This window comes from Falco punctatus (assembly GCF_963210335.1).
Source record: "Falco punctatus genome assembly, contig: scaffold_34, whole genome shotgun sequence".
NCBI lineage: Eukaryota > Metazoa > Chordata > Aves > Falconiformes > Falconidae > Falco > Falco punctatus.
In genome coordinates this window covers 787,477-814,340 of record NW_027660147.1, presented here as the reverse complement: position 1 = coordinate 814,340, position 26,864 = coordinate 787,477, and the positions used below count along the sequence as shown (strand labels likewise).

Genomic DNA, 26,864 nt, shown 5'->3' with positions numbered 1-26,864 from the left:
CATTATCGCACGTTTATAGAATGCCTTATAAAAGTGTACCTGGTTTGTACAATAAACGGATCAGATCTTGAACTCCATGAGTATTTGAATCTGACTCCCGCTTGCCCGAAATGCCCGCAGCACTCATAGATGGGGTTTTTGGGGGAGATGATTTGCTCCTGTTCAATATAAAACAGACCTGTAGGTTGATTTTTGACGGGGCAGGGATGATTGTGTTTAAACAAGAATGGGAGGAGAACTGTGCAAGGCAGTTAGCCCGAGTAACCGGAGCGGATCATCCGCTACACGGCTCCAGCCTACAGCGGTTGATGGGTACAGACCCAACAATGATTACCCCCCAAGCACAAGCCCAGGGCCTGCGGGCCCATGAAGTTATGGCAACCACCCGTGCAGCTAGAGAGGCTATTCGCACAACCTCTAGAGTTGTTGCCAAGCCATCGCCATGGTCCACAATAAAACAAAAAGAAAGCGAGAGTTTCACACAGTTTGTAGATCGCCTCCAAGCAGCAGTCGATTCCTCGACCCTGCCCCCAGAGGCAAAAGGCCCGGTTGTCGCAGACTGTTTGCGGCAACAGTCTAATCTAAAACCCAAGGAAATCCTGCGATCGCTGCCACCTGGGTCAAGTCTCGCAGACATGATTAAACATGTAGTGAGCGAGGAACACCTGGCCCCAATCCAAGTGGCCGTTCGTGCACTGGCTAGCGTGATGATATGCCCCAAATGTGGCCAGCCAGGCCATGCGATGATTAATTGCCCCCAATCAGGAGACCTGCCAACAGCACTCCCCCCGCAAAACCGATCTAAAGGACCATGTTGGGCCTGTGGAAAGAGAGGGCACCTCGCGAAGGAATGCAGACTTAAAAAGCAGGGAAACGGGAAGGGGAGGGGGCCCCTGGGCCGCACACAGCCCTCTCCCACTTGGGATGTCAGGCGGCCCCATTACACCAACCCCAGACAGGGGGGGTCACTCCCGAACCTGTTGCCCCCGCAGGAAGCAACCAACTTTATGGCCCAGCCAACGACCCCACAAACCTGGCCTCCGTCCCAGGGACAGCAGGGACCGCCCGGTGGGGGCGAGACCCCTGGGTGGCCCTGGCAGTAAGGTGTGACAACCTGCCAGTGGTGTGGGGGATTTGTTCCCTCCATAATTCCCTAAATGGTACCACCATCAGTATCCCCTTTTTGATTGATACCGGAGCAGATGTTACAGTCATTCCTGAAACGAGCTGGCCCCCACATTGGAAATTGGAAGACGCCTCCATGGTGGGCGGAGTCGGGGGATTAACCCGAGCTCGGAAAAGTGCTCACTTGGTAGCAATCACGCTCCACACAGAAAAGGGACCAGAAAAGACCATTACCCTCTTCCCATACGTCATGTCAGGAGTCCCACCCCTGTTGGGAAGGGACACCCTAGCCTTATTAAAAGCCAGAGTGACAAATTTACAGTAAGGGCCACTGCCGTACACCCACTTCCACCGATCAGACTGACATGGAAATCATCCGACCCAGTCTGGGTCGAGCAGTGGCCCCTGTCAAAGCCTCGAATGGATGCCCTTCTTGAGTTAGTTGACCACGAACTGCAACGAGGTCATATAGAGCCTTCCACTAGTCCATGGAACACCCCAGTCTTTGTAATACCCAAACGAGCAGGCGAGGGGTTTCGTCTCCTCCATGACCTGCGTGAGGTAAACAAAAAAATCCAGCCAATGGGTCCCGTTCAAACACTGTTGCCCATGAACTCCATGGTTCCGGAGGGACAACCTTGTGCTGTCCTTGATATTAAAGATTGTTTTTTCTCAATACCTCTGCATGAGGCGGACAAAGAGCGGTTTGCTTTTTCTGTAGTGTCTCCAAACAGCCAACGCCCTAACTTGCGCTTCCAGTGGAAAGTGCTGCCCCAAGGAATGATCAATTCACCCACTATCTGTCAAATCACAGTGGATCGAGCACTGGCACCGGTACGGCGCAGTGACCCGACTGCGACTATCATTCAATATATGGATGATATCCTGATTGCCGCACCATCAGGCAATCAGGTAGATCACCTGGTGACAATCATTTCAGAAACCCTCAAGACAAACGGGTTTGAAATCGCGAGTGCAAAAATTAAGAGGACCCTGTGTCAGTTTCTAGGGAATGGGAATCACAAGTTCTTATATAACACCTCCTCAAATAAAAATCCGTCGAGCCGTTAAAACACTCCATGATATGCAACAGTTAGTGGGGTCTTTGCAATGGCTCCGCAATGTTGTCCTGATCCCTCCCGAAATCATGGCCCCCCTGTATGATCTTTTGAAAGGGAAACACCCATGGGAACAAAAAACTCTGACGACAGAGGCAGTAAACTCTCTCGACTTTATCGAACAACAGGTGTCATCAAACACACTCGCCAGGTGGAACCCAGCTATGCCACTCGATCTGTATGTGCACTTCACAGAAGGGGGGGGAGTAGGAGCGCTGGCCCAAGGCCCTCCTGAAAAAGCTCAGCCAATACAATGGATAGTCCTGGGAAAAACGTCACGCGCTTTCTCTCCAGGAGTCGAGTGCCTCGGTAACCTCATCATGAAAGGCAGGAAACTCGCCCTAAGGCATCTGGGCATTGAGCCAGCCAGAATATACCTACCCTTTCGCAAACAGCTCCCAACACAATCAGTGACAATGTCAGAATATCTAGCTATAGCCCTCGCCAGATTTGGGGGGGAAGTCGGGTATGCCACAAAGCCCCCCTGGACTCAAATGCTAGCTATTGTCGACGTCGACCTCCCACAGAAAATCATGGACCGGCCCCAACAGGGACCAATGGTCTTCACAGACGCATCCTCAGCGACCTCAACCGCGGCAGCAGTATGGCAGTCGGGAGGAGAATGGCACTGTGTCAAAATGACCGATCGTGCGATCTCTGTCCAACAGCTGGAAGCAGCAGCTGTAGTGCTGGCATGCGGTCTGTTCCCAACAGAACATCTCAACATAGTAACTGATTCAATGTTTGTGGCCAAGCTTTCCTTAGCCATGTCAGGGCCCGGCGTGTCAACATCCACAATAGCTCTGATGCTAGAAGAAGCACTTTTTTCCCGAAAGGGCACTATACCGGTTATCCATGTCAACAGCCATAACCCAATCAAAGGGTTCTTCCAAATCGGCAACGACAAAGCAGATGCCACTGCAAAAGGGTTGTGGACACTGAAAGATGCCCGCCAATTACATGAGTCCCTCCACATTGGAGCTAAAGCGTTAGCAAAGAGATGTGGGATCTCGGCCACTGACGCGAAACATATAGTAGCTACATGTCCCCACTGTCAAAAAGCACCATTGTGGTCTAGCGGAGTCAACCCCAGAGGTCTTAAAGCCGCTGAGGTGTGGCAGACAGATTTTACGCTCTGCCAATTGCTAAAACCTCGAGCATGGCTAGCAGTAACTGTAGACACATATAGCGGGGTGATCGTAGCGACACAACACCTTAAGACCGACGCTAAGGCAACCATCCAACATTGGCTAACAGCCATGGCGTGGCTTGGCATCCCTAATCAGATCAAAACGGACAACAGCCCAAATTTTGTGTCTAAATCAGTCCAGGCATTCGCTCTGAAATGGGGTATTACTCTGATACACGGTATCCCATATAATAGTACAGGCCAAGCCATAGTCGAACGGGCAAATCAAACTCTGAAATCTAAATTAGAGGTATTAGCAAAACCAGAAGGTTTTACCAACGTCATTCCCTCAAGGGACCAGGCACACTTATTAGCAACAGCCCTGTTAGCTTTAAACCAGTTCCCCAGGGGAGACGAGGTGAATAGCCCTGCCCAGAAGCACTGGGCCACTCGAGCGCTAGAAGAAGGTCCGTACGTCATGATCAGAAATGAGCTAGGAGAGTGGGAACAAGGGTGGAAATTAGTTCTGACAGGGCGAGGGTATGCTGCGGTCAGAAAAGATAACAGAATCAAATGGTGTCCACTTAAGTCTATCAAGCCAGACCTCCAGAATAAAACTAATGAAAACTGTGAGTTTTTATCTGCAGGACCGGATCATCGGACACCCCCGTAACCAGTATACCCTGGTGACAAGAGAAGACGACGAGTCGGCAAGCGGCCTGTCCGCATCTGAGAGCTCTGCACCGGCGGAGTCCAGACAACGGCGAAACAGCTCCCGCAAGGCGGGGCTGCGATGTTTTTGTGTGATCTCAATTTTGGGGTTCATAACGCCGTCTAGCGGCTTGTATGAACATCAGCCATGGGAATGGGTACTGGCAAGATGGGAGGACCAAAAGATACTGCAAAGGATAGTTACCCCGGGATCCCCTAGTTTTCAAGTATATCTCTGTGACCTAATCCTCTCAACCCCCTGTTCGAACACTATGATGTACTATATGTGTCCCAGCTCTAACCCCGGCAAATCTTACTGTAACGTCCCTAATCAGTATTACTGTTCTCGCTGGGGCTGTGAAACCATTGCATCTGGCTGGAAGGTAGCGAAACCAGACCCGTTTCTTAAAACCAGTTGGGGACCAACAGGCTGCACCCCTAGGAGACCAAGTGGGATGGGAAGGACAGTATGCCGAGGGAAATGTGACTGCCAACATATTTTCTTAAACGTAACCAATGAAAACGACCTAGGATGGACCATCGGCAAAACTTGGGGTGTTAGATACTGGAAACCTGGCACAGATAGGGGGGGACTGTTTTTTATTAAAAAACAGGAAGTAAAAAGCGGAACAGCGATTGGCCCCAACGTCGTGATCAAAAGTGATAACCAGCAAAGAAAAGAAAACTTGCAGACTGCCATGCCCGCCCCAGCCGATCCCTTACTAACCAAGCAGATAGTTCCCTCAAGCCAACCTAACATGAACCTTCACCATTTACGCGACAAGCCATTTTTTAGCGTGTTAGATGCCACCTTTCGGTCGCTGAATCAGTCAAACCCGGATCTCATGAATTCCTGTTGGTTATGTTATGACGTGTATCCCCCCTTCTACGAGGGCATTGCCCTTGATGCTTCCTTTGATTATTCATCAGACAGCAATCCAACCCAGTGTAGGTGGGATACACCATGGAAAGGAGTTACCTTGAACTAAGTCAGGGGCCTGGGCATATGTATTGGTAATGTCGCCCTAGCAAGCTGGGATAATGCTGTCTGCACAAGAACCATTGCGGTTGACAAGACCCGTAAATGGGTGATCCCATCCGCACCCGGAATGTGGATCTGCCATCGATCAGGAGTAACCCCCTGTGTGTCCCTCAAAATTTTTGACGATTCTGCTGACTTTTGTGTACAAATTCTGATTGTTCCTAGGATCCTATACCATCCAGAAGAAGAAATGTACCGCTACTGGGGAGAAGCCAATAGCAGGCTTCAAAAAAGAGAAGTACTGACAGCTGTAACAATAGCAACGCTGCTTGGTTTAGGAGCAGCCGGCACGGCCACGGGAGTGACCTCCCTAGTGACCCAGCGACGAGGCCTGCCTCAACTGCAAGCTGCCATCGATGAAGACCTACAAAAAATCGAGAAATCCATTACCTTTTTGGAGTAATCCCTCTCCTTGCTATCAGAGGTTGTTTTGCAGAATAGACGGGGATTAGACCTCCTGTTTATGCAACAAGGAGGCCTCTGTGCCGCCTTGAAAGAGGAATGTTGCTTCTATGCGGACCACACCGGCGTAGTTAGGGACTCAATGGCCAAATTGAGAGAGAGATTGGCTCAAAGAAAAAGAGACAGGGAAGCCCAACAAGGGTGGTTTGAATCATGGTTTAAGCAATCTCCGTGGCTAGCCACCCTGATATCCACCTTGGTAGGTCCGATTGCAATAATCCTGCTGACACTGATCTTCGGACCCTGTATATTAAACAGGCTTGTGTCCTTTGTCCAGAGCCGGCTAGAAAGGGTCAACATCATGTTTGTAGAACACCAACAACTGCTTTAAAAATGTACTTGATCAGTATTTCCCCCGATTCTCCCTGGCTCTCCCCAAATATCCCAAGCTACACTCCATTACCCCCAGTCGCTTCCCAAGTGCCAATTGCTCAGTGTGCCTTATCTTTGTACTCTTTTTTAGAAATATTTTTACTATTTTAGCCTGTTTAGTTAAGCATGGGGTGGGGGGAAATGTTGCTAGGTAGGGCCTGGCGGCCGGAAGATCTCGCGCTGTATGGAAACACAGGGCCCCCCTCCAGCTAGCCAACAGCTTTTAGTTTATGATGTAAGCAGACGGAAGTGACATTGTAAACCTAGGCTATATAGTGTCGCGTCGTTCAGCAATAAACGCCATTTGCCATCCACCGCATTGGTGTCTGTGAGCTGATGGACCGCGCGGCCAGGGGTCGGCCGCCGTGCCGTTCCTGAACCAGGTCACTGCGTGCCTGTGAAGGCAACAGACTGTGTTAGATTAAATTGTTTGCAGTAGTCATTGTATTAAATTAATTGTAATTGGCTACAATGCTGGCTTATCTGTTTTTGAGTTTGCTGCCCAATCTTTAAATCCTGGTAGGCTGACAAATGGGACAAGCTGGTTAGAGGAATGAGCCTCTTTCCAGGGAAAGCTCCACTGACTTGAACTTTAAGCCTAAACTATCACCTTACTGCGTTTACTTTGTGTGTGTTAATGCTTACCCGATAAATATATTTCAGTTGATTTATCAGTTTAGTTACAAGTTGGAGTAAGTGGTCCTTGGCTATACGTAAACCTCTCCTCTGCTTTTTTAACATGTTGTGTGTCATAACACTTACTGTTGTACTTCAATACAAACCGGGAATGATTCTGGTAGTGTTGCAATCTAACGGTAATACTGCATCATCTTGTCTGTGAAGAGAAGGGAATCAAGCCGACTGTCGCTGTTCTACCAGGCAGGGTGGACACCCGAACAGCTTCGGTCTCAATGCCCAAGCCTGGGCCCAGCCCAAGAAACGACTGGCTGCTTCAGTAATTTGGCCATAAGGTATTAACTGGTTGTGTGGGAAGGTGCCTAAACAATACTGTCTGTTCTTTGCTTTGGTATGTCTCATCTGTAATGGATTCTTAAACGTTGGGTGTTGCAGGAGGCTTGGAGAGGCTGTGCTGGTCCCTGGCCGGCAGGCCATGCCCTGTGGCAGGGGCTGGGGTCTGCGGGCGGGCAGAGCTGCGGTGTGCAGGGGCGCAGCCCGTCCCCCGCTGAGTCACTCTGCCGGCTGCTCCGGGGAGGCTGCTTTGAGCAGCGCTTTTGCTTTTGTATTCCTCTTGCTGAGAGGCAATGTTTTACTTTTGTTCTCATGAGATTTTGTCACGTTAGCTTTAGGCCCGTTTCTCACTTATTAATTAAACCTGGTCTGCGAAGGACTGGGGCTGCCCTTCTTCCACCCGTGCTGTGATGTCATGTGCAGATTTTGTATGTAAAGTCTCTGCTCTGACATCATGGCTGACCCCTGTGCAAATACCTGTCTTGGGCTCCAAGTGCAGTATTTTATACACCCGTTCAAGCCACCCACCTTATGGTAATTACAGCATGACAGGATTTCCCTTGTTTGCTTATAGGACATTTGCATGGAATAGGGTTTTAGGCTTTAAAAAGGTTAGGATACAGCCCATCCCCTACTTCCCTCTACTTCGCTGATCCAGTTATCCTCTTAAAGGAATTAGAATGGTATGACACTACTGGCTCTTGGGGGAAAAAAAATTGTGACTGTTTTCTAGTGCTGCGTTACTTTTTAGGTGCTTGTACATTTGTTTTGGTGTCCCATTCCCTTACCCTGTGGTTCATCCTAGTATCTTTTCATATTGAGTCGAGGCCAACCACTGTGTCCCTCACCACTGCTCCTTTCGCTATAGGAGCAGGCAGATAGGGCAAGTAAGAAACAAGCGGTAAAAGTGCCGAGCAGAGGATTTGGTTCTCCCTTTCCCAGGCATCCCTTTGATTTGCTTTGTGACTTATTCCATGGTCCTTTATTACCTCTTCTTTAAGAAAAGATAGGTATTTACCACACTGCCATAACGTGAGTTTTAATTAACCCACAGCTGAACAAAGCAAACCAGACCTAGCACAGATAGTTCTGTCATTCATTGGCATGCTTTAGGCGGGTAAAATGGGAGGAGGTTTACCCGGAGACCTGTCTTCCCTAGTTGTTTAGCTCCTGGCACCACCACCTATCCATCACCTGCCTCAGTCCTACCTTTCTTTTCAGGGTTGTGCAGATTATCAAGGCATATAGGTTGTGTGAGGTCTTGATTTTCGAGCCTTGCTTCTTTGGAGGAGATGCCCTTGTCTGCACAAGGGGTGAGGCATGTGTCACTGTAGATGTCCACCAAGAGCTGGACACCTGGCCATCCTGACATGAGGTGTCTTGAAATAGATCTGTATCAGTCATGCCAGTCTATACATGTGCAAGACATTAGGAAGAGCTATAAGAAAGCAAATGCAGCGTAGTCGTGTATTCTGCACATACACACCACACACCGTGGTGTTCTAAAGCAGCCTTCTGCTTTCAGCCTCCCAGGCAACGTTACTTTACAGGACTGTGCCTTTTTGTGGTGGTTCCCAGGCTCGTTCAGTCTCTTACTGAGCCTTCTTTTATGGATGGATGGTTTTTCTGTCGTAGGTGATGATCAGGGCTTGTATGTAAATCTGAAGTTTGACAGGTAATCTCCGTGGAGCAACAGTAGTGGGTAACAGGTAAACTGAAGCCAGGAAAAGGCAAGAGCATGCCTGCAGTTTCAGGCAGTGAGGCTGTAAAGAGGCTGTGTAAGGACAGTGGTGATGACTAATACGTTGTCCTTTCCAGATGCAGACTTGTGGGGTTTGTGGCAAAACAAAATAGCACGTCAGCACAGGATACAGATGCATCCACAAGTCATGACGAAACGAGCTGGTTTGCCTTTACAATTCATTTATCAGATCACTTCCTGTTCCCATTTTGAGGCTAGAGGCTAATGATTGATAAGTATCACTTCAGGAACACTACATGGTGCTCAGCTCAAATGATGCTCAGTTAAAAAGCAAAACAAACAAAAAAACCCCACCCCCACAAAACCCGAAGAGTGTCTGTTTTGGCTTGAAGAGTATTAAGCAACCTGGGAGGACAGCTGAAAACACTTTGCATATGCCGAAGCAAACAAGAATTTTTGTTGCCAGTTTGGATTTGGGGAGTATACAGAGATGTTCATATGCAACGAATCAGTCCCCAGTTCAGAACTTAGATGCTCATTTGCCTGGGGGGGGATGACCCTCCTATACTTTTTTTTATTTAATCAGTGAAAACTGCTAGCTGGGAATTGATTTGGGGGATCGGATCCAGAAACACCTTTCTCTGAAAGGCAGCAGTAACAGCAGTTCAGTAGAAAGGATAAACAGCTTATAGGTGTCTCCTGACACTGAATATTGGTCTAGGACCCAGATTACTAGAAATGCTGTCCTTCCAGGCTTTAGTAATAATCTAAACGTTTCTATAGGTTTTCTATTAATTAGGATACGTAGGGGTGTTTACTGACCATTGAGAAATAATTCCAGTGTTTATCAATCTTGCTGTGTTGTTGGCCACTTCAACTTGCTGGAATTTGCCACTTTTAATTTGAGGGCAGAACTCTGTGGTTCTTATGCCTATTCCAAGAATTCACGAGGGAGAATAAAAGGCTGTGTGTTGTTTTGGGGTGGGGTTTTTTGTTTGGTTTGGTGGGCTTTTTTGGTTGTGATTTTTTGTTTTGTTTTTTAGAACAACAACCGCCTCAGACACACTGCCATGTCTTAGTCACCTCCTCATTTTCTAGTTCTGTGCAAACGTGCTGCATTAAAATGACAGTCTCTCTCGGTCTGCCCTTACGGAGCCAAGGCAGTTACGGCTGCGATTCCAAAGAGAGGCTATGTCCTTTATTTCATTTGATTCCTATTAGCTGTAACAGAGTCACTGGACAGCACTGAAGGATGCTTTACTCAATGTTCTGTCCTGTTTTTGTTTACCCGATTACCTTAACGGCACAGAAACCATTAGGAACAGCCTTCAGCAATAAGTATTTAGACCCTGTTCAGAGCTTTGAGCACAGCCATGTGAGTTATCTGCTCTGTTTCTCTGTGCTGCTTCAGATTTAAGTTTTTAGAGTAAATGTGGAGTGTGATCAAGTACATTTCGGAGCAATTTGCAGGCACTGCTTTTGGAGCCCGTCACAAACTGCCAATGTGAAATAACGCCTCCTGCGACGCTCATCTGCACAGGAAGCTGTGGGAGCAGCACTAAGCGAGGGTTGAGGGCAGAAGGCTTGAGGCTTCTACTTCTTGCCTACAGGTAACAAGCCTGGCCCTGACCAGGGACTGGGGCTCTATGGAGGAGTTTTCCCTGCCTGCCACGTCCAGTTCCCGTAGCCTCTGGGGAGGGACGGTTTCTGCAGCTCCCTCTGTGCTGATGCTGCAGGCAGCAGCTGAACCAGCCGGGCTGGAGCCTATAAAGAGGATCGGAGAAGTGTACTGAGTTTTCCAATGTCCCATCCTAAGCTAGGTGCTCCCTTGTTTTTGGACCAAGGGCTCTGGGGATCTGTGCTGAACTCTTTACAGTTTATTGAGCCTCCTGTGACCAGATGTGGTGATGACCCCGCTTTGCTGAGGGGAAGGATGTCTGATGTTAACTAGTCATGTCCAGTGGAAGCCTGTGGGAGTTAACGTGGGCATAGAGAGTTCTTTAATCCAGTGCTTGGTGGCACAGACTGCTTTAATTTTGACTTAAATAAGATAGGCACTTGGAATGCAAGCTGCAGAGATGTTCCACTTACAAGCAAAGCATTTGACCGTTTCACTTTTTTTAGAAAACTGAACAGGCAGTATAAATAAAGGAAGCAAGCTGAACTGTAAAAAAAATAAAATAAAAATCAGTGAAGCTATCAAGGAACTATGTGTACCCTCTAGAACAGGGGTCCTGAAACTTTTTAAACAGGGGGGCGGCGTGCAGATGAAGTGGCAGGCAGTCATCTGCAGTTGCTTGGTTCCCTTCCCCGCCCCCTCCCCCCCCAACCCCTGGCAGGGGCAGGGGGAGTCTGTAGATACTGGGGGCCGGATTGAGGACCCTGGGGGGCTGTATCTGGCCCGCGGGCCGTAGTTTGAGGACTCCTGCTCTAGAAATTCAGCTAGCTAACATACCAGTGGGTGAGATTTGTGCATTTTTCTTGGTGGAAAAATATTTCTGCCCTGTGAGCCCTGAGGATGGCTCTGATAGCAGGGAGAGGCAGTTTCTATCACTGTGCAGAAGGGTGATGCTTCTGCTTTCCTGGGTTTGGTAGTGCTGTCAATGGTGATTGTGTGGCTCTACCAGATCAGTCATCTGAAATGTTGCCGCTTGTTATGTATAATTAGTGGCTTTGGTCTGGTGGGAAGCTAGATCTGCCCTTCACGCTGTGTGACAGGCCATCAAGACCATGTGTCAGACTGGTTATGCCTTTACTGGTGGCTATAGAAAATCAGAGGGCAAGTGCTGCTCCTCACATTCACTCTTTCCACCTTTTTGCAGGCTCCGTGAGAGAGCACCTAGATGTGTTTGACGCGTCTGGGAATGAAGCAGACATGGCTTTGCCACCTCCATCAGGATCTCGGAAGGGGAAAATAGTAAGAGAAGCTACCAAAGCCGCAGCAGAATTGGGACAGGGGAGATGGGAGCTCCCAATAGGGTTGGACATTTGGGAATTGTGTGCCAGACAAGTACAGAATAAATGCTACATGTGAAGCAAAGACACCGTAAGGTGAGGAGTGTGTGAAGGGTGTGTTTGTATGAGAAAGAGCAGTCTGAAGGCACAAAAGGAAAATTGGTTGAACACAAAGATAAAATAAATGAAAACATAAAGCAAAAGCAAGAAAACAAAAGTAGTAGGTAATGTTTATTTGGAGGGGAGTGTGTGTGTGTGTAAATCCCAAGCCTTAGGAATAGCCTGCAATTTCTAAAAAAAAACCCACCCCCAAAAAGGGCAGGCCGGGGGGAGAAAAAAAGAGACTGGTCTAGGAGAAACATGTAAGAACAGGGAAAGAACCTGGAAAGGGCATGAGGTTTAACGACACATTTGAGTTGCCACTAGCAGCAGGGATGTCCACTGTTAGCCTGTATAAATGTGTGATCTAGTGGTGACACAGCCTCTCCTCTTTCTCTTCTCGGTCCCTGTGCTCCCCTAATACATCTGCCTAGTCTGGGCTCGCGTCCTGCCCCATCGCCAGGGTGTTTGTGCTGTGGCCAGGCTGAAGGGTCCTTAGTTTCTATTGTGCTTGTGGCGGTTCACTATAGTACAAATAATGGATATAAGCTAATTATTAATGTAAGCTATGTTGTCATCGGGAGGCTGAGTGGGAGAGAAAATTCACTTACAAAGTAAAGGTTTTCAAAGAAAATATTTACCAAAGAGCTTTCTCTGTTGATGTGTTCTGTACCTTGGAAATGGAGACTGACTGTTAAAGAAAACCTTGAGTAAAACAAGAATAAAAGAAAAATAACTGAGAGGTTACTGTGCCATGTGCACACTATTGCCAAACAAAGAACTTCAGACTTGATGACAAAGCTGTATATAAGCTTGCATGATGAAATCTGAAGCTGGATAAACGCAGCTTGGTTTTCATTTATAGTTTAGTGCCCGTCATCTGTCCAGCATCATAAAGATCTTAAAGCTGAGCCAAGTTTTAGGACACCCTGGGTGAGTTATAGTTTCTGATGGAAACCATGCAAAAAAGATGGGCTTTCATGCCAAAGCAGACAAAAGTTAGGGTTTTGACTGTGTTATGCTTCAAGTTTCAGAATTAAAGTCTAAGCTCAAAGTAAAATAAAACTGGGACACTTCTGGCCAACAAAAGAAAAAGTTAACTGGAGCTGCTGCTTGCTTGCTGCTTTGTTTTGGGGTTTATTTCTTTTTTTGTTGGGTTTTTTTTTTTTGTTGTTGTGACAATCTGTAGTCTGCCTTTGTGGTTTTTTTTGTACTTCCCACGTTGTCAGAAATGAAAATGGAATACAGATTCTGTTCTGCCTTTTATTTTCTTGTTGACAAACATCTGGAGACTCAGCTTCTGTAATAACTAAGCCTTAGCAAGTAGGTCTTGCTCTACAGTGTCTCTTGGGAGTGGTTGTTACTACTGGCTCTGCTCTAGAGGAGGAAGACAGCTCAACTTGTGTTTTCCCGTTGCAGATGTTGTCCTGGAGAAGGCCATGCATAAGCGCATTCTGAAGCCGTTGAAGAGCCATAATGAAGCAATGTTGAAAGTTTTTCATACTGCAGATGGTTTTTGGAAACAACTGAAGGAAAACTTTCAGGTGGTGCGGCAGAGGAATCCTCAGGAACTGGGCGTGTTTGTTCCAACACCAGACTATGTGGATGTTGAAAGTCTGTGACCACGCAGAAGATGTATTCACCTGAAAAGAAAGTCATGCTGCTGCTGAGAGTTTGCAAATTGATTTATACTGTTATGGAGAATAACTCAGGTATGGTGCTTCTTGTGGTTCAAGGTCATTGTTTTTCTAAACCTGGGGTTGTGTTTTGGTGGAGGAGATGAGACCACCTGATTCTGCAGCTTTGTCTCCTCCTCCTGGAGCTCTTGTAGCATCTCCTTGCCCTTTTGAGAGGGATTCTTCCTCTCTGCTTCCTTCCTGATCTCTCTGCATCTGGCAGCACATCTTACAAATTCAGTGTGAAGCAGAGTTGTGAAGCAGCTTCAAAAAAAAACCCAACCACCAGCTTTGCTTGACTGTAGGCATTTGAATTTGGCTGTCAGAAAGGCTGTCCTGTAAGCCTAGAATTTGACACTGGTTCTAAATTAGTATTTTCCTGGAAATCGTAATAAAGGATGCACCCAGTATCTAGCTGTAGTAATTCAGCAGTGTGTATGCAATATGACAATTACAAGGGCTCTGTGTTAATGACTGGAGGAAAGCAGCCCCTGATCCAGTGTTTTGGGTTTGCTGTGCCTCTGAATGTTCTCATTTGGACAATTTCTTTGTGTTTTTGCAAGAGAAATAACATCTATTTTTACGCTGTAGCAGGAGTCCCAAAGTGACTTGAAACCTAGATGGTGAAATGGAACCACAGACCAGTTAAGACCCGCTTGATTAGTCAGTGGCACAGTTAAAACGCTGTGCTGGACAGCATGAATTCATAGGTGCAGCTCTATTGCCTGACATCTTATCATACGCTGCCGTGGTAGGTCACGAGCTAAGGTGAAGCAATGCTGGTGGTAGTGGAAGTTTTTTTTCTCTTAAGAAAGTATAAGCTGCTGCAGGTGGTTGGCAGTTTTCTTTCGAGCGCTGAATCTGCAGCTGGGCTCTGTGCCGATCAGGATGCTTGCTTTCTTTTGAGACTTGAGGTGAATGGTGAAAGCTTGAGGCTGTAAAAGACCCCCAGGCACTTTGGCAAGATTTGGGCAGGAGCTTAGACCTGGCTTATTTCTGTGCAAAATCCTGCATTTTAAAATGTATATAGGAATCTTTGCCCAAAGTGATGTAAACTTTGGTTTTTTCTCCATACTGTATTATCACATTGAGTAAGGTATTCCCAACATGCAAAAGAAAAGTACTGAGAGGCTTCTGGTGAACCATTGTACTGAGGGGCTTGGGCTAAGATGCAGCGAATGCTCCTTGGGGTTGTCTTGCTTTGTCATGTAAAGTTTTAAAATGTGGCATCGAGCCAGCACCTGTTTCCAGTACCTGCTTTGTCCTGTAATCTCAGCCATATAATAGTGTAATACCTGGAGGGTATGTCTTAGCTGGTCTGACTTTCAATATCAGCCCTTCAGTCCTCTGGAGTTTTGCCATAGTTTAAACTGGCTCCCGATCTTGATGTTTCAAGTGACCATCACACCGCTTCTGCAATGAGCACAGTTTGGCCAGACCCAGAGATCTAGCCACATAGCGTTTTCTAAAGAGAAAGTTTAAATGCGGTAAGAGGAACACATACAGACCTAGGTACAGCAGAGCCTCTGTGTGTTGCGTGCTGTTGTTACTGATGATGCTTCACCAGCTAGTTGGGAGTTACGTGAGGCTTTGCTCACTGGTGTTTTTAACCATGATCCATCAAGGAAATGTGCAGAGTTTTCATGTAAAATCTAATAGGCTTTTATATACAGGCTTCTCTGCTGGGTTTCGGACTCAGGAACTGATACTTGTGGCTGGATCCTTCCAGAAAGGGGACGTCGTCCGTGCACGTATGAAGAAAATGCCCATTGATTTTCTTTTAGCCACTGACAGAAGTGCGGGTGGAGGTCAGGCCAGACTGGCATGGCTACCTCTTGTGAGTTCACCAGTTGAGCTGACACCAAGGTGAGCCCAGTCTTTAAATTCCCTTGCGTGCTTCAAGGTCTGCGTCATCCAGTTTGTGCTCGTTAGAAGTACAAGATGAAGCTGGACGCTGCCCACCAAGTGTCCGATGATGTTCTCTTTGCTGCACATCCGTAACGAGAGGCTCTAGAGTAATACAAACCCGGTCAGTAAAGGCAGCAAAATAACACTTTCCTTTCAAACACCGAAACTGGCAAAAGGGTGTGATTTGTCTATCGCTGCCTGTGTTCTCTTTGACCCAGGGAGGCTGTTTGGAGCTGATGACTTCTTGCCTGTGTTGGCATATGTGCTGGCCCAGGGTGATACGCTGGAGCTGGATACTGAAACTGAATACATGGTGGAATTGCTGGACCCATCTTTGCTGCATGGAGAAGGTAATCAACTGCTATTAGAACTGAGTGGAGGGCTGGGGAAGGGGGATTCTTCCTCACCTCGTTTGAGTAGAAACCCTTTTGACGGAGTCATGTAGTCGGTGATGGCGGTAGTGTAACAAGAGAACCTTGTAATTATTTCCACCTTAAAATAAGAGAAGGCTGGTTAGCTTGCAGAGTTACAGCCCCAAGTGACCTGGGAATCTACCGACGTCTTAGGAGGGAGTATGTTGTTTTCTGCCAAGAAGGAGGAGGCGCCCTGACTTAGCAAGCAAACATAGGCTGTGCGGGTGCCAACTGTGGTTATCCTTCTGTGCCTGAAAATGTCCCGAGAGTATGTATGGGTCTGCAGCATTCAATTGAGTTGTGAGACCTGGAATGGGACCCGGGTTAGGTGCTTTGTAAAATCTTTGGGGGAATTCTCTGCCCCTCTGGGGAGAGTGCTTTTGAGAATGTTGCCCCCCTTAATGATCCTGGTTTATGCCCGATACTTGCTTCTCACAGAGTATTTTTATGAGGCCTAGGAATATGTTTCTTAAGGCACTCTTGAACAATGGCTGAAGTCTGCTAGAGGCAAGGAAATCTCCCTCCTTTGTTTTCACGGTGGTGGTTTTAACAAAGAGGTATTCTGCCAGCCCTTGGTAGGCCCCAGAATCTATCAGTTTATGAGGAAGTTTCAAAGGTTCTTGTGACCAAGCTCAGCTGTGAGTTAAGTATATGTGTATACGTCCCATTTCTGCTGTCTCTTGGGTTGCTGAAATTGCTGTATCCTTTTACATGCCGATATGCATGACAGAACTGTGTCGGGTTTCCTCCGGTTCAGTACTAGTCTGTTCCCTGCTTTGTGTGCAGGGTGCATTGTTCAGGAATCTTAGGACAGAAAATACTTGAGATGTGAAGCTGGAGATCATTAACACGCTTGAAAGGCAGAAATATTTACTGGGCTGTTAAGTCGTGTCGTTTTTAATGTAGCAAAAGTCATTCATCTATTGGCTGGCCCTGTCTGTGCACTAGTTAAACTGTACGGTGCAGGAAAAATTGTTTAGTGCTTTGGGGTTGTGCGGTTCAAATGTAAATGTATTTTCCAATTTGTCTGGTGGGTCTTGCGTGTCTTCCACGTATTGAACTCGTCACAGAGATGAAAGCGAGAGGATGCTGTCGGTAATACAGAAAGCACTACTGTGAGCATAGACTGCATCTCTGAATGACTCCACAAATAGACCGTGCTGCCTCTTAATTGAACGCTCCCACTCAAATAGTTTACTTAAAGAGCAAGAGAAATATATGATAGCCTGTCTTCTGTTTCTCCTGGTTGCTGAGGACTGTTGCCTCCTGCTGAGAGTCCTTTTCCTTTGTGACCTGCAGCTCCTTTTGTACATCGGCAACTCTGTTGTGGCTGTACTTTGTTCTCCACTCATGTAATAAAGGTGAAGTCTGGAGAGCTGTACACGCTGCCTCCTGAACTAGTTGGATGTAGTGTTGGACATAGGTGAACAAACACAGCCTGCCTTTTAAAAACAAAAGCAAAACCTTTGGGATGCTTCCAGGTACAAATCACACGCTCGGTCATTGCTTTGTTGCCACTAAGGGGGTCACTTTTAAGTTCCTGAACAGTGGTAGATGGTCTTTTATGTCGTTTAAACAGCTGTGTTTGTTTGATCCCCACTTGAAGCTCAGGAAGAAAACAAATCGCTGTTTGGAAACTGTTTAGAAGAAAACTCATGTTCCACCTTTGTAAAAACACTCAGGAGTAAAGGAGCGACACTGGTCATTTAAATAACCGGCCACCCCCAGCGCTAGCGGACCCAGAGATGGATACTGTTGCACCACTTTGATAATATGGAGCCCAGGCAACCACTGCACGGCTCTTAGCAGCTGAGAACACACTGTCCAGTATTTTGCAGGCAAGTAAGCTGTTTTTCTTTACGTATAAATATTTTGGCCATAGAATGCAGTGACTTTCGTGTATGTGTGCGTCTGTTTATTAAAAAAAAAACAAACAGAAATCGTTTGTACTTTTGACTGTGACCCGTTGGAACTGGCGTGGTGTTTGCAACCACTCTGAATTGTTCTTCCCCTGCTGTCCTTCACAGGAGGATATTCCTTGGCATATGCTTATGGAGCACTTTTGCTGATCAAGAACTTCCAGGAAGACCAGGCTGCCCAGCTGCTGAGTTCAGAAGCTAGAGATACTCTCCGGCAATGGCACAAGAGGAGGACAACTAACAGAACAATGCCTTCAGTTGATGATTTTCAGGTAGAGCTTTAGGCTGAAGAGAAAAAAAGCCCAGGGGATGGTTGTTTTGTTGGAAATCTCCATTTGAGAAGTACGATTCATAATGATTTCCTTGGGGCCACAAGTGGTGTGAAGCAGTGCTGAGAAGATGGCTGGCAAATTTGCCTCTGTTTCAAAGTCTTTCCACTTCATAACAGAGTGTGGTTATGATGGTATAAAGGAAACACTAAATAATGGAGCTTTCCCACTGTCCTTTGTATTTAAGTCGTGCAGAGCGAGGACAGACCAAATTGTATTTTCGATTCAGCTTCTTTGTACGCTTTGCTGTTAAAAAGAACAAACCCAGATTTCCAGTGGTATAAATCATCACAACTCCCCAGTAGCGATTGGTGGCTTACCGTGGGTAATAGAGAGGAGACTTGGCAGAAAAGCTTGCCTACAATTTGAAAGTTTAAGCAAGGAGTAGAGTTCTGTATTGTGGATGTCTTCATGTTTGTAGTTTGTTTTGTGGGGTTTTTTTCTCCCCCCTCCCATTTCTTACTGCTCTTTCAGAGTAGGGCAGTAACTCCAACTGAAGAATAACAAAACAGTCGGGATTACTTTATCTTTTAAAACCAAGTCTGCATGCCTTTCATATAGGAAAAGTTTGTTACGTAGATAGGCGTGCTGCTGTCTGTCCAGATGCATCAGTTTGCGAACTGAAGCAAGGAGGATGTTGGAATTGAGAAGAAAGGATTTACTCCTTTGTGTCTGGTTGTTTACAGTCCATACCACAGTGCAAAGCTGCTGGAGAGGCTAACAACAACCGTCAATATGTTATGATGGAGCTAAGAGCTTGATAAATGAAGGTATGGGGTCATCAGGAAGTAATTAAACCTTTCACTTGCGGCTCCTTCTGCTTTATCAGTGTCCATGCAAACAACCACAGCACATCACTGAACAGGAAGGAGCTGGGAAAAGCAGCAGTCTCCCACAATATGCCTCTCTTAGGAACAGGAGAACTGACAAACAGAAATTCCAAACTGTGGCATGTCGCGACAGAGGGAAGACACAGTCACTCAATATGAGTGATCAGCAGACTTCGTTTATTGTCTCTTACAGTCACCTTTTATGCCTTGTTATAATTAGCTCATACATATTACAAAAGTTAAGCTCATTATTGGTTAGTTGCCTAAATACCAAGTCCGCCCCTAGTTTCTCTTCTGTAGTTATCTGTTCCCACCTGCAACATTCTTTTCCCACCGAAATCTTCCTGTTATTGTGTAACAAAAACATCCAAAGACAGTGTATTTTGCTTTACTTCAGATAAGCTGAGAGCCATGTGCATTTTTGTCCAGCCAGCTGGACTATGGCTATGTGACCCTTTTCAGCTAGCCAGTTATCCACAGTGGCAAGTGCACAAAGCTAGTCCATCTTACTGGGATCCATTTTATATTCTGCTTACCTGTAGTTAGGTGTCACATTCAAGTAGCTTGAGTCTTTGTTCTTTCTAGCAAAATATTATGCTTAATAGGAAAATTAATCACCTTTGTATTTCTGCTGGATGACTAAATGACAGAAGATTTTTTTCAGCAGGATCTTGTATTCAGTTTCACCTTCTCTTCCTCAGCAACTGAACTTCAGCCAAGCTACCTGTACAGCTGGACGCCGTGCTGGATGCTGGAAGATGCAGGGGAGCACAGGAAGAGCTGGCACCAGCTGTGTCCAGGGCTGCTCCTTTGACTCTTTGAAAGAGAGCCTCAAATCAGTAAGGTCGCTCCGCTTCCAGGCTATGCTTGGCACAAATTCAAGCACTTTGCTGCCTGCCCAGAATGCCAGTTTTCCATCTCCCTTCTCAACATCTGCAGTCCTGACATGAAGCACCTTCCCTACAAGGTATGTGTAACACAGCTTCAGCTCAACTCATCTTTCCCACATTGAACCAGGATGTGGTCACTACATGTCTGTGGTGCTGTCTCACAGCCTTACCACCAGCTTTTGGGTCCTGGAAAGGCCTTCATCCTCCCTCCCTCAAAAGGATGGAAAAGCAAAAAATCCGGTATTTTGATGATGATGAAATACAACTTGCTGATACTGCATAAAGAATTTTGATACTTACTATATGAGTTACAGGCATTTGCACAAACCTCAGCCTCTCCTTGAAGCAATCCTGTCCATCTAGAAGCATCGAAAAACAGGTCTTCTGTGTGTTAGCTACGTTAGAAATTGAAACTGTAGTGTGCTTTGCCTTATTTAGAGCTGATTTGATTTTTTTTATTTATTTTTTTCTTCACACCGGCTAACAAAAATGGATTAGTTCTGCTCAGTCCTAATGGTTTAAAAGCTGTTGCAAAGTTCCAGTTTTTCAGTCTGCAAGCTATCAAAAGTTTATTAAAAACCCAGAGTGCTCTTTGGAACTGAAGTCATATGAGCATTCTTCTCAGTCTTAGCTTTTAACAGCTTGTTCTTAGGAAACGTGAATTTTTGCTATTGTGATTTAGCATGCTTAATTTATTCAGCGTACAAACATAAGTATCAGCTCAGTAAATAAACAGGTCTTTCTTACTGTCATTTTTCCCATCTCCTTTCATTTTACTGCTTTTAGTTTCTAATTGCAGTTAGTTTTTTGCAAAAAAACACGTGATGGCAGGCTGCTTTGCTCATGTGTCCAAAAGTGTTTTGTGGTTGGGTGTGTTTTTTTCCAGTTGCTTTTTATTTTACTTTTTAAATACTTTTTGAATGGTAGAACTGCGTTTGCTTGTAGGACTTGTTTAGAATTAATCTATGTTATCAGTTGTGCACATGTGTGAATTTCAGCAGAGAAAAAAGATCCAGCTTTTGCCTCGTGATCATACGGTTTTACTTTAATGTTGCAGAGTAAATTTTCTTTCTGCCTCCCTCTAAGCCTGTTAGATGAAATTTGGTTACATCAGGCTCAGACACTAAGTTGCCATCGGTTAATGTGATGGAAATGTCCTGCATGAAAATGGATTGCCTTTTGCATGCTGCAGCATAAAGAGTGTGAATGGTTTATCGTGCAGCAACCTGTGGCTCAACACCCTTGTGTGTTGCTGGCAGAGGGTTGGGTTTTTTTCTTTTTCCTTATGATGAACATATTGTGTGAAGCTTCTCTTCAATAGTATTGACCAGCAGTTGCAGCATCATCTCTTGGGCATGCTGTCTCTTGCGGCGCAGTTCCCTAACAACCGAAAAAGAAAGAGGTGGTCCCCCTGCCCGACCCTGAGTGTACAAGACCGGAGCAACTATAGTCTTAGCCATTTCTAAATCCACCTCCCTTAAAGCTTGTTTCTTTATTTTTGCCCACAGATCGCGTGGATCAGGAGAGTATAAATCAGGTCCTTTTTCAGGGTCTGCCAGTCCTGGGTCAAAGGGATCTTCCTCTGACGGATACTCAACTGCATTGACACCCAGGGGTTTAGAGCACTGTGACTTAGAGGCTGGTAAAGAGCATGCGACTCCTCTTCCTCTCCTTCCTCTGCCTTTTCTTCTTGTGCTTTCATAGTTTCAAAAATAACTCTCCATGAAGAGAGCAGACAGTGGGACTCAGTATTGCCTTTTGTCACAGAATCCCACAATTTCACCCCTGTGTTGTTCTGAAGTTCCCGTGCAAAAATTGTAGATGCAGTCACTGCGGGCATATCTACTTGCACCCACTTGAGCATTGCTTTAAGGTCATGCCCAGAAATACTTTTCTCATGTTTGTTAGGGAGACTTTTCATAAGCTCATAAACGTCTCTTTCTGGGGACGAAGCCTGATTCGCCATTACGCATTTCCCACAGCTCACCTCTCAACTCCGGAGGGATTTCAGGCCGGCCGGCTCCCGCTTCCTTTCAGCGGATCATTCAAAGTTCTGTGGGATTCGCTGCAAGTCGCTCAGGTGATTCAAGAGCCCCTCCACGTCGGATCCTTCACTGGATCATGTCAGGGTCACCAATTTGCGGCAAATGAGGAGACGGGACACAGCTTGATGCAAGCAAGATGTCAGTTTATTAGTGATTTTCTTACAATTATATACGTCTCTACCTTCTACATATTACACACTGATTGGTTGACATTTAAGACACACCGTTTAAACAATAGGAACTGATTAGTTTACCTTATCATAGCAACAATTCCTATTCTAAGATTAGGGGGTTTCTTTCTACGCAGCTTTCGTGATTGGCAAAGTTCCTTATCAGCACTATGCGTTCCCTTATCCGGCTACTTGTTTCTCTGTCCGTCTGGCTGCCTCCTCAGCTGTAACGGCTCAGGGGTCTGCAGTTAGCTTGTTCCTTGGCTCCCAGGGCTTGTGCCCTACAAGTCTTATTCATCAGGCTAACAGTACTTGGACTCTTGTTCTTGAGGCCTTGTCCTACAGCCTCTGATGTTTATTTTGCTTCACAGCATTTAGTTTCCTAGTAAGGCCAAACACCCAGTCCCGTTAAAACCACTGATGTTTTCAATGGGGCTTTAAGACTGCTATCTGTTCGTTTGTAATTGCAGGGTTAGAATGTGAGCCAAGGAAAGGAGGATGTCAACTTATGAATTTGTTATGCCTGCCACAGTCTTATCACCAACGTCAATTCACAAGATGGCTGTAATGTACAGGAATCACTGGTGTGCGTTTCACAACTAGAACATAGAGAGGATTGCTGTTTGTTGCTGAGCTTCCTGTTTTCAGAGGATGAGGTTTGGAGGTTTTGTTTCTGATGTCTGTTTTCTCATTCTACAGAACTACCTTCGTGTTGCATTCCAGGAAGTTAACAGTGCGTGTACAGGAAAGACCTTACTAGTAAGACCCTGCATCACTACCGCAGATGTATGTCAGCTTTGTGCTGAAAAGTTTAGAGTGGACAATCCAGAAGACTATAGCCTGTTTCTTTTTGTTGATGACACCCGGCAGCAACTGACAGAAGATACCTACCCTCAGAAGATTAAGACAGAGCTGCACAGCCGCCCGCAACCCAAGGTCTTTCGCTTTGTCTACAAGCGCATTAACAGTGATCCATATGGTGCCATTTTTCAAAACAATGATGAGTCAGCTTCTTAAAACCAGCAACTCCTTTAATTTCTGTTCCTTGTTAACTCTTGAAAACATCTTTGCTGGCTGCCTGCCTTAGGAGCTAAAAAAGGTCTTAAACCATAAATACCTAGTTAAACATGTGCATTGCATACAACACTCCGTGTAAACCGTGCGTATGGCCAGTTATACAGTGTTCCACCAGTGTGTTTGAGCCAGCAGCCCATGAGGCTGAATTTCTTGTACCACAGACTCTTTTGAAGCATATTATACCGTGGCCCTTTGCAGGTCTCTTGCTGTAGTGTGCAAAAATGTATTTTCTTGCACTCACTCTATAGCCAAATGTCTTAGCATACATATACTTGAATCAAAATGACAAGTGTTTCAGTAAACCAACTGGTATGAGCTTAGTTTCACCAGCATGAGTTTGACAAGACTGTCCGATGCAGCGCATCAGTTAACTCCTCATTACTTGGATGATTGCATCCTTTCCTAATTTTTTTAATTACAGAGATTCGCCGTGTTTTTACATGTGTGTGTATATATATATATGTATTTGTTCCTTCCAGTTGTTTTTATTCCCCTTCTTTTGGGGGGTTTGAGAAGGTGGGCACAGAATGGGAGTCTTTGTAGGGACCCAGGAAATGAAGTGTTTAACAGTAAAGCTTAAAGCGTTTGCTGTACGGAAGGTTTCTCTGTACCCACCACATCAGTTGCTTATTTAGCAGTGCCCTGTGGAAGTCTGCATATTCATTAACGAGCTAACAGGAGCTTGGCTCTGTGTAGAAAGGAGAGGAACTATGAAGAACACACACCCATCCCTGCTTTTATTTTTTATTTTTCCCTAAACGTCCAGTGTTTCCAGGGCCTTTGCTTTCTCTTGCCACATTGGCAAAGCGTCCCAAGCTCTATTGCCCCATAGTCAAAAAAAGTCTTCAGTAATTGCTGGGATGGTGAGTGAGTTTTGGGCTTCTAGCCCTCCATTCCTTCGGTCGTGAATTCCGCTCACTTAAAGACTCAAGAGAATTGCTTAAAACTTGCATTTGGAAGTCACACCTCAAACAATGAATTTGTGGAGATCCATTTATTTATTTATACTAACAAAGAAAAAACTGTAATACTGCGTCAAAATGAAACTTAGTGGCTGCTGAATCACTGAGTAATAGCCTAGAATCACTGCTTAAGCCTTTACCACAATCATTGCAATGTTTGTTTGTAGACTGCTTGGTTTTTTGTAAAGTCATGTGGCTGCGTGTGGTGCATTATTCCCAAGGTGCTCCTTACCGCTCTGATGCTCTGTACGTTCGCAGTACTGGGTAAAGCGGAAGGCTCTGTGGCTGGGGAAGAGTGGCACGGACATGTTACTGCTCTCTCTGTCGCACCGGAATTTCAACAGCTGGGTTTGGCTGCTAAATTGATGGAACTACTGGGAGAAATTTCAGAAGTGTGAGTACCATGCTTATCTTTAATCTTCTAAAAGTAACCTCTCAACTGACATGGCTTAGGTATTTGACTTGCATGAAAGAGACCCAGAATTTTGCTTTAAGTAGTGTTCTGATTCGCTGAGGATTCCCTGTAATTAGAGAACAAGACTAAAACTGTCATGTGGCGGTGTAAGATCTCAGGGTTTCTATGAAAGCTAACTTGCCAGAATGAGTAGGGTGTAGCTGCAGGAGCGGGCTGGAAACTAGGACCATGCATGGCAATCAGTTAGCTGAGGGGAATGTGCTCGAGCTTGTCTAGACAACAATTAACATGATGAGGCATGTTTGCAGAGCACAGGGGGGTGGGAGACGGATGGCGCCAAGGATGGCGCCAAGGAAAGGTAACACCTTGCTGTTAATTGATGGCAGCTAACCACCAATCAGGGATTGCCTAGTATGCAAGGCTTAGCTTCAAGAACCAATCTGTTTCAAACGCACAGCTTCTGAAAGTGTCTAAAACCTCGTGCTTCTGTACAATAAATTGACATTTGCTTGCATCAAGCTGCGGCCCGTCTCTTCATTCGCCGCATGTAGCCTGAATTCTAATAGAGATACTGTATAGAAAAAGGTCCTTGTCTTGACAGCAAGAGAGTTTCATGGAGGGTCAACACTTTCCCATAGGGTCTCCAGCGTGCTTGTTCAGTGATCGTGAGATTTTTGCAGTTCCTGCAGGCAGCCTTGGAACCAATTCTGTATGGCAGACAGTACCTTAGCTTACTTTTTGTCATGCTTGGCTGCTTGTACTTGCTGAAGATTTAATTGAGCATCAAATGAACCCACAGGGAAATGTCCTGAACTCATGGTGGTAGGGCAACCCCATTGTAATCGGTAAAATGGGAAAATTGCACATTGAGGAATCTGCCTTGTGAGGAGAAGGGCTGCCTTGTGTTAGGTGACTGAACTTTGTGACCCGTTCCGCCACTGCCCCCTGCCACACACATTGAAGGAGGCAGTCCCTAAGCCAATGCAATTGAAAATGTGGATTTTTAGATTATTTTTTTTTTAAATGAAAGATTTCTTATGTGTATGAGACCTGTGCGAGTGCTTAGCTTGCCCTGTTCTTTCTGTTCATAACTTTGAATCTACAGGCTGGTATAAAAGAATGGTTATATGACAAAAATAGAATAAAATCTGAACTTATACCAGATTTGTCCCTTGGGAAAGGAGTGCATCTGTTACTGCAGTGTGAAAGGTGTTTGATTAGCATATGACATCATCAGACCTGCTCTTGGTCAGATTACAAGTTATGGGTTATTTAGCAATATATTCACCTGCTGTTCCTTACTGTGGTTTTTCTTTGGTTTTATGTTTCCAAAGAAAGGGTGGATTTTTCGTTGATCTCTTTGTGAGAGTATCAAATCGGGTTGCAGTAAATATGTATAAGCAGCTCGGCTACCGTGTGTACCGGACAGTATCGGAGCGCTACTCTGCTAGCAGTGGAGAGCCAGATGAAGATGCTTACGGTAAGTGGTTGTTGTGCCTTAAGTTGAATGGAAAGGTTCTTGTGTTGAGGGTTCCTGGGCCTGTACAAGTTCAGATAGTCGTTGATGAATGGGATTCTGCATTCTGCTTTAGATAGCTTTTCCTACTGAAGAGTACATCAGTTAGGAAACTTGATTGCAGGAAACGGAATGAAGCTGCGTCAGGGGAAGTTCAGGTTGGACATTAGGAAAATCTTATCCACTGAAAGGGCGTTCAGTCAGGGCACCAAACCTGTCAAGAGCTTAGGGAGCATCTGGATGATGTTTTTAGTCATATGGTTTAGTTTCAGGTAGTCCCGCAAGGAGCATGGAGTTGGACTTGATGAATCCTTATGGGTCACTTGCAACTCAAGATATTCTAGGAAATCTTCTTGAAAAATGATCTTAACATAATAGAGAAGTCACTTAACGTGGCTTTGTGCAATGACTGTCTTTCATAATAGCATTATTTTCTTTTGCCATAGGTACGAGGAAAGCTCTTTGCAGAGTTACAGAGAAGAAATCAATTATACCTCTGCCTCATCCTGTGAGACCAGAAGACATTGAGTAACCGTAAACTGTGATTCTCAGACAACCTAGTAAGAGTGTCAGTTTCCTTCTCCCCAAAGCCCCCAAGAACTCTACAGATGAGAAATATTAGGCTCAATGTTTTTCCCTGTGAAATACCAAAAAGCAATATTGAGAAGCTTACCAACGCTGCTTCTGTCGGTATTGGCTGCATATTCGTGCTCTTACCCTATTGTTCTTCCTTTCGAACCGTGACACTTTGGAGACTATTAAAATGGAATTGCTTCCTGTATGGTGGTGTCATGGTCTTCCTTCTCGGCCACAAAACAGTCCCCTCACTTTGTCACTCCCACGGAGCCCTGCTCCGAAACTGAAAACGTCTGGCCGCTGCTCCTACACAGAAGGTTCCAGGAAGTTCTGCTGCTGGCTCTCGCCTTCCCTTTGCAGCCATATAACTGCTGCGACAAAACCTGGGCTCTGTTCTTTCTGAGCCACAAAACCAGAAATTGGGTACATCAAAATATACTCTCCAGAACTCAGA

At 45.7% G+C, this 26,864-nt stretch overlaps 1 protein-coding gene and 1 long non-coding RNA gene across 7 annotated transcripts; both read left to right on the top strand.

Annotated features, from left to right (window-relative positions):
- Nucleotides 1-131: 131 nt before the first annotated feature.
- On the top strand, nucleotides 132-6,273 carry LOC308057794. The gene is made up of 2 exons (XR_013925460.1): nucleotides 132-425; nucleotides 4,776-6,273. It is a non-coding gene; the product is annotated as an uncharacterized lncRNA (long non-coding RNA).
- A 388-nt stretch (nucleotides 6,274-6,661) lies between these two features.
- Nucleotides 6,662-26,615, top strand: LOC308057783 (ras and Rab interactor 2-like). 6 transcript variants are annotated; one of them, XM_080411837.1, is made up of 8 exons: nucleotides 6,664-6,930; nucleotides 11,453-11,681; nucleotides 13,104-13,396; nucleotides 15,487-15,618; nucleotides 17,709-17,872; nucleotides 22,564-24,297; nucleotides 25,653-25,798; nucleotides 26,281-26,615. In XM_080411837.1, the coding sequence occupies exons 3-6, from the start codon at nucleotides 13,318-13,320 to the stop codon at nucleotides 22,879-22,881; spliced, it is 693 nt and encodes a 230-aa protein (XP_080267963.1). In that variant the 5' UTR covers nucleotides 6,664-6,930; nucleotides 11,453-11,681; nucleotides 13,104-13,317; the 3' UTR covers nucleotides 22,882-24,297; nucleotides 25,653-25,798; nucleotides 26,281-26,615. The 6 variants fall into 6 exon arrangements, 3 of the variants coding, with proteins under 3 accessions (XP_080267963.1, XP_080267962.1, XP_080267964.1); XM_080411836.1 differs by lacking the exon at nucleotides 11,453-11,681; XM_080411838.1 differs by lacking the exons at nucleotides 11,453-11,681; nucleotides 15,487-15,618 and having other exon boundaries at nucleotides 6,667-6,930.
- Nucleotides 26,616-26,864: the final 249 nt, after the last annotated feature.